General features: G+C 45.1%; 1 protein-coding gene across 3 annotated transcripts in view; it reads right to left on the reverse strand.

Annotated features, from left to right (window-relative positions):
* SEC63 (SEC63 protein translocation regulator) overlaps positions 1–7,356 on the reverse strand; it is a 102,970-nt gene extending 95,614 nt beyond the window's left edge. The window contains exons 1-2 of one of the 3 annotated variants that reach the window (XM_077812897.1): positions 7,109–7,242; positions 5,899–5,996 (exon numbers count right to left, since the gene is read on the reverse strand). In XM_077812897.1, coding sequence (XP_077669023.1) covers positions 5,899–5,941 — 43 coding nt within the window. In that variant the 5' untranslated portion in view covers positions 5,942–5,996; positions 7,109–7,242. Of the gene's footprint in view, positions 1–5,898; positions 5,997–7,108 lie in introns of all 3 variants that reach the window. The other 2 variants (XM_077812898.1, XM_077812896.1) reach the window with 2 other exon arrangements.
* Between the last annotated feature and the right edge of the window lie 407 nt (positions 7,357–7,763).

Genomic DNA, 7,763 nt, shown 5'->3' on the forward strand with positions numbered 1-7,763 from the left:
ACACTCAAAGAAACTCTGCATATTTCAATTTTTGGGCTGGGACCAACGGAAGAAGCCGAAGCAGTGGCACTTTCTGTGCACTTTTATAACCTCTGCCGTCTCTTGACACCAGACATTAGGAGCTCTTATGGCGGCACTGTCAAAGGAGGGTGAGGCTTTCCACTAGGTTGGGAACCTCAGCAACACACGGTGGTGCAACAAACAACTGGGAGTATTTAGAGGCCCTTATGAGAAGAATCTATTGTCTTTTTATGTTCCCCTAGCTACACATCACTGAAATGCCCCCAAAATCCACCATTTTGCAGTATCGCAACCAGAAGAAATGGACTATTACGTCCCAGTTCAAACATGGAGCTAGATCACAAGAGGTGGTTGGGTTTATTTTTTTTTTTCATGCATATAACAGCACTGTGAAAGGTTTAATACATATTTCATACCCTAAAAATATCTATAGATGTTGGTTTCACTAGTGATTCAATTCACTCTGGCTCTTGAGGAAAACTTTGTGACTACATTTGACTGAGGAACAAATTCATAAAAATAAGCGAGTGCACATATGTCCATAAACTGTTCATATGTGGATGTATCTAAAACACTTTGCAAGGAATTCTATGACAAAGTTGTCCAGTTGTACATTCATTATCCAATTTATGCAAGTACATTTATATTGATTTTTAAGTGGAAAAGAAATAAGCAATTACAGATCAACTTCAGTTCTTCCACTCTGATCAGCAACAGACATCCCCTATGACTGACAGACTCCCTTCTCTCATGTACTATGTTTTCTCCTCCTTCAAGTCTCTCTTCTGCTTACATTCAGCTCTCCACTGGAGAGGGTACAATGTTTCCAGGCACTTGAACTGTTGTCCCATGTATTGTTTTGTCCAAGTTAGCCTCTAAGCTTCAGAACAGAGACCTTATTCTTTCCACATAACCTTATACATTTTTGTGATGTGCTAAGATTTAGCCATGGGTATTTTTAGTAAGTCGTGGACAGGTCACAGGCAATAAACAAAAATTCACAGCCGTGACCTGTTCATACTTTTACTATAAATACTTCTGACTAAATCTTAGCTGCTCCTGGAGCCCCACTGCTTGAGCGGGCGGGTGGGAGGGAGGGGCATGACCACTGGCCCCTTCTCCAACAGCAGGAGCTGACTGTCCCCGGCCACCTGCTGCACCAAGGCCCCCCAGGACCACTACTCCAAAGGCCTCCAGGCCAGCCCCCGGGCAGGGCCAGCCACACCGGGCCACTGCTGCTTGGCCAGCCCCCGGGGCCAACTGCTCAGGTGGTCTTGGGATCAGCCACACCGGCTGCTGCAGCTACAGAAGTCATGGAGGTCTCAGAAAGCCACGGAATCTGTGACTTCTGTGAGCTCCACAGACTCTCAACCTTAGCTATGTATGCTTATGGCACTCTAACCAAGTTTAAAATTGCATTGATAGCAGGCTCTAATATCACAAACCAGAGCATACAAACATCTGCCTACCTGTTCTCTAACAGTCTACATAATCATGTTGTGTTTCACTTTGATACCTAGGTGAGCACTGTCAGTCTTACATCACTTCAGTAAGAGACACGGCAGCATTGTGGGACAGCCAGTATACTAGTCAACAACTAGGTTTATTCACCTCTTGCTCTTTACCTCCTTCCTGGATTTTGAGACTTAACTCCTATCTAACCCTGCAACCAAACTGTTTGAGAATAAATCCAGTAATATCAATGGACTTTGAGGGATGTTTATCCATCCCTTCAAGCTCTTTTGGTTCTATCTTTATACTTGCCTGTAAAAAGATAGGTGGAAAAGTTGATTAAAATTGGCTTTCAGAGTTTTCGGGAGTTGCACTACACTCAAATTTGTAGTTACCTCCTTATTTTATAGATCACTTTTGATACCATTACGACTACTTGGAGTAATTTATTTTCTTGTTGACCTTTGTTCACAACAATCTTAAAAGTAATTTCTGCCACAGTTCTCTTGCTGGATGCCCAAGAACAGATAACCCAGTATGTTTAACAAAAAAGATGCATTTGCCTATTATAAAATACAAGTTGAAGGCAAGGAATTAAATACAAAACCAGATAGTTTACCCTTTAAAACAGCCTCAGGAACATCACAATAAGCAAGAAGAGTGCCTCTTTTATAGTATCATTCCTTCAAACCAGTTACCTGCATGTTTAGTTGTTTTCTGATACACTGTCCTTTCATTTTAGCTGAGACTACCAGAGCAATGAAAGTAATATAAACAGAAATAACTGCCTTCCCCAGTGTTGGTTGTAATTGTATTTCACAGGGCTTTTTCCAAAATGTCTTGGAAACCCACACTTGCTCTTGGTGAGGTCAGAGACTGGAATAGTCTAACCATCACAGATAATCTATAAAGCAATAAGAACTAAAATCTTAAATTAAAGCAAGATTTAACAGGAAGCTGATGAGATACTGTATTAATTCTATTCTTGTATATCTACTGGTTCCTGTGCACCCCTCAAGGCATAAAAGGTAGTAAACACTTGATGTTGGTCAGGATGTATCCTCTTCATTTAGGTTTATAAATATATAAAATAAAAGCATCTCAAATTATCACTTTATCCTGTGTTTAATTTAAGAGAGGGACAAGTCACTTTCATGCCAATAATACTCTGAGTGGCCTTTCAAATATTTGTACACCGCTCATTAGAAATTGCAGAAACACTATTTCATAGCAATTTTAACCACTTGCACTTGATTCACATTGTTTTAAATGTTTTTCTAAATGGGTAGGCAGAACAACAACAATGGCTTGGGCCCTATGTCATTCTATTCTTGCGTTCACACTGTAACAAAAAGGAATTTGTGTTTTCATCTCATTCTACAAACATTTACTAAAATGCCTTAAGTTTATTTGTTATGGAAAATATTCCTCTACAGAGGGGACACAGATGCTGATACAGATGTTAAAGTCTAGGTGCTTATAAGGGACTCCGTGATAGACTGCAGTGGAAATGAGTTTTTACTTTATCTTCTTAAAGCATACTCCTTAGCTCAGCCTTCTGCATATTGTACTGAAAACTAAAATGGATTGTCATTCTGGTTTTAAGAGTGAAGAGCCAAGGTTAAGCAATCAGCACTTCATTTTAAAACCACATGATGATGAAAAGTAAGTCTACACGATAATTTATTCTTAAAGTCCAACATTATTATAGTTTACAGATTACATGTAGTTGACACCAATTCAAGTTGTCACATGCAAACATTCAGACACAAAGCTATCTGAGGAACACTAGTCTTTTTGACGTACAGATGTGTGCACTAGAAATGTGGCAGAATCAGTGCATTCAGCACACTAACTTTAAACAAGCACAATACCCTTAACAACTGAAAGTATACAATGAAGCAAAAAAAAAAAAAATGCATAGAAAAACTGAAAAGGAGGAATTGTGGCACCTTAGAGACTAACCAATTTATTTGAGCATGAGCTTTCGTGAGCTACAGCTCACTTCATCAGATGCATACCGTGGAAACTGCAGCAGACTTTATATATACACAGAGAATATGAAACAATACCTCCTCCCACCCCACTGTCCTGCTGGTAATAGCTTATCTAAAGTGAGCATCAGGTTAGGCCATTTCCAGCACAAATCCAGGTTTTCTCACCCTCCACCCCCCCCCACAAATTCACAGTGAATTCAAATTCAAAGTGAATTTGTGTGGGGGGGGGGTGGAGGGTGAGAAAACCTGGATTTGTGCTGGAAATGGCCTAACCTGATGCTCACTTTAGATAAGCTATTACCAGCAGGACAGTGGGGTGGGAGGAGGTATTGTTTCATATTCTCTGTGTATATATAAAGTCTGCTGCAGTTTCCACGGTATGCATCTGATGAAGTGAGCTGTAGCTCACGAAAGCTCATGCTCAAATAAATTGGTTAGTCTCTAAGGTGCCACAATTCCTCCTTTTCTTTTTGCGAATACAGACTAACACGGCTGTTACTCTGAAACCTGTCATAGAAAAACTGGTGGACTACTATTTGTACAGTACTCCAACTGGCTTTTTTCTTAGCCACAAGAACTTTTTGGCTTATGTAGAACACAAACTATGACATGATTTGGAGTTCATTACTTAATCACTACCAAGTCACTTACACAGACTAGGAGTGTATCTACACACAGGAATTTTCAACTGCACTTGGACATTACCAAACACATTCCTCCATTCCCTCCCTCTCCAAATAACCAGTATGGAGTGCTGTTGTCCTATTAGTGTGGAGAAGGGTCAACTGAGTTTACCACCTCTTTTAACAATATGCGATCAATTACTCCCAATATTGTTTTGTCAAAAAAATAGATGTTGAAAGCAGCAGGCTCTCCCCACAATGCCAGCTAAGGGGAAAATCAGTGAGAAACAGTGCTTGACACTCAACTATGTTTGACAATTCTTGTGTAGATCCAGCCTACAGTTCAACTGACAAGGGCCTGAGAAATTCACTCACCAGTGGGAAGCTTAAGGCATTGATTTCTGAAGAACTGAAGCTCTCATTTTGAGAAAGAGTCAGTTCCTAGCCATGCTGGTTGTGCAATGTTGTCTTTCTGAGTCAGCAGACATTTCCAGTGCTTCTGCTGCTGCTTATATAGCTTTGCCAAGCTGCAGCAGAGTAACATAAATAAGGGTGACACTATGGCAGCTGCCCACAATGTTCTGAAGAGTAACTGAGAAATTCACCAACAATCATGTCAGTTTCATGCAACTGCTGTTTGGAAAAAAAATAAGAAGAGACCCAGGTACTGGATCTAATCAAACTTGAGAAGGACTCAAAATAAAAGCCACAGCTGAGGCTTAGGGATGAATACAGTAAAGAGACATCTTCTCTCCCTCATACATCACTTGTTGCAACAACAGTCAAAAGAGACAGCTCCTTCTCCCTTCTAGCAGCAAGATAAATAGAACACCTACTAGCCAAAGACAAAAGATGAATCCTTTAAATGGGGTCTACAGACAGCATCCTCCTTAACAACTGAGGCTGGTAAAGGCCCTAGGCTTGTCATCAAGACAGATATTGCTTGCAAATCCTCCCACCTTCATCTTTCTACTAGCCAGAGGTAAACAAGAGTTAGGGTATGTCTACAATGCAAATGAAGGTATGACTATAGTACAGGTAGCATACCCGTATTAATTTTAATCTAGCTAGCATATGTAACAATGACAATGTAGACATGACAGGTTTCAGAGTAGCAGCTGTGTTAGTCTGTATCCATAAAAAGAAGAGTACTTGTGGCACCTTAGAGACTAACAAATTTATTTGAGCATAAGCTTTCGTGAGCTACAGCTCACTTCATCGGATGCTTACAGTGGAAAATATAGTGGGGAGATTTCATATACACAGAGAACATGAAACAATGGGTGTTACCACACAGACTGTAACAAGAGTGATCAGGAAAGGTGAGCTATTACCAGCAGGAGGGGGGAGTAGGGCAATGGACCTTTTGTAGTGATAATCAAGGTGGGCCATTTCCAGCAGTTTACAAGAACAGTATAACTGCTGGAAATGGCTCACCTTGATTATCACTACAAAAGGTCCATTCCCCCCCCTCCAGCTCTCCTGCTGGTAATATCTCACCTTTCCTGATCACTCTTGTTACAGTCTGTATGGTAACACCCATTGTTTCATGTTCTCTGTATATATGAAATCTCCCCACTATATTTTACACTGTATGCATCCGATGAAGTGAGCTGTAGCTCACAAAAAGCTTATGCTCAAATAAATCTGTTAGTCTCTAAGGTGCCACAAGTACTCCTTTTCTTTTTAATGTAGACACAGTGGGCTTCAGCACAGGCTAGCAACCAGAGTATGTACCCAGACTCCCTAGAGGGTTTGCTCTCTGGTTGCTCCTCATCTACACTGCTATTTTAACACTGGCATACTTGCTTGTGCTAGAATCATGCCTTCACTTTGCAGTACAGACATGCCCTTAGGAGCAGAGGCTTATTTGTTCAGCATTCCTTTCATCAGTAAGGCTTCCCTTTAATTGGAAAAAAAAAAAGAATAATTTAAAATACTGTTAAAAGAAACACATGGCTTTAATTTATTTTGAACACTAAACAGATACAGTAAATCCCCAATTTTCCTGCTACAAGACACACAAACATTCATGATAAAAGACCAGTAACGTCACCTATTTGTATTATGTGAGTATTACCTATTATATCTTATCTCATATACAACAACTGTACAAAGGGCTAGGGAAATTCAATACTCTTTCTCTCATTCTGATTTCCTTATCTCACAGTCAAAAACACCCTATTTTTCTACAGCTCATACTGTCAGAATGCAAAATCCTGAACTGCTCTCTCCTGCTAAGGATGGAGAACAACAGGGGAATAGCTCTATAAAAACAGACAAGGGACTCAAGGGAACCACACACATCTATTAGGCTGTGGAAGAGCAGCCTCCCAAAGGATGCAGAGAAAGCCCTATCCACCTGGGACATTTAAAGGTCACCTGCAAAGGGGGGGACAGACAAAACTCTGTGCTTGTGCCCTTTTCACTCCATGAGGCGTAAATGCAGCAGGAGAGGGCTGTCTCCTTGCTGCACCTCGCCGCCCACCCCCCACGAGTATTTTGCGTTACGAAGTCAGGTCAGCAGCCCGGAAAGGCTCCAGGAAAGCAGCGAACGGAGGATTTCGCAAGCGCGCGGCCGCTGAGCAGCGCAGAGCCGGAGTTCTCGGACAGAGGGTTTGAAGCGCTGGAGTTTTTGCTTCTTTACATGACACCCAACCGACTCCAGCCACTAACGGTTCTCAGGGAAAGTCTCGGACAAGGGTTCAGCAGCCCCCGACGCTTCGGTTCCGGGGCACGAGGCCGCCCCGCGCCGCCCCCCAACACGGCACGGCAGGGACGGGGCCACGGGCAGGGGTCTGCCCAGCCGCAAAGCACCCAGCGGGGAAGGGGTTTCGCGCTCGCCCCGACTCGCTCACCACCACCCCGCCCCGGGAAAGGTCCGCTCCATCTCCCCCCCCCCCCCCCCAGATTCCCCGACGGCGGCGGGGACGCGGGGCACCTGGGATCCCTCCCCCAGCCCGGGCAGAGCGGCGGGCAGAGGTCCGCGGCCAGGCCCGGCGGGGGGCGGCTCACCGGCGTGCTGGTCCCGGGGCCACAGGTAGTAGGTGGCGGGGATGACGATGAGCCCCACGAAGCTGGTGAGGAAGTAGAAGAAGGTGTTGCCGCTGTCGTCGTACTGGAACTGCTGCCCCGCCATGGCCGCTCATCCACGCCGCCCTCCCCCCGCCGCCGGGGCACGCACGGCCGGCCCGCACCGCGCTGGCTCACGCGAGCCGAGCCAGCATCCGGGATCCGGCGAGAATGAAGGCCGCCCCGCCCCGCTCAAGCACCACAGCAAGACGTGTCACTGTGCAGCCACCATAGCCATTGTGACGTCAGACGCTGCGCCTGGATTGGCTGATCCACTTCCCCCGCCCGCTGGCGGCGGCGACGGCTGCTGTGACATCGTAAGGGGGGAGGGCGCGCGCGTGGAATAATGGCTTGGGTAGGAGGCCTGTTGAAGAAGGGAGAAAGGCTGTGTGGCGCGCGCAAGCCTCGGGGGCGGGTTCGGGAGGGGACGCGTCTGTGACTGGATCCCTAAGCCCACAGGGAGCGAGGGACGCGTGCGCGTGCGGAGCGTGTCTGCAGCTGGGAGCCGAAAAGGCGCGTTGTTGATTGGCTGAGGCCAGGTGTGGGGGAGGGCCTGTCTCTGGCCGGGCCCGGGGCGCGAGGGGGAGCTAGTTCTGGC

Source organism: Eretmochelys imbricata, chromosome 3 (genome assembly GCF_965152235.1).
Source record: "Eretmochelys imbricata isolate rEreImb1 chromosome 3, rEreImb1.hap1, whole genome shotgun sequence".
NCBI lineage: Eukaryota > Metazoa > Chordata > Testudines > Cheloniidae > Eretmochelys > Eretmochelys imbricata.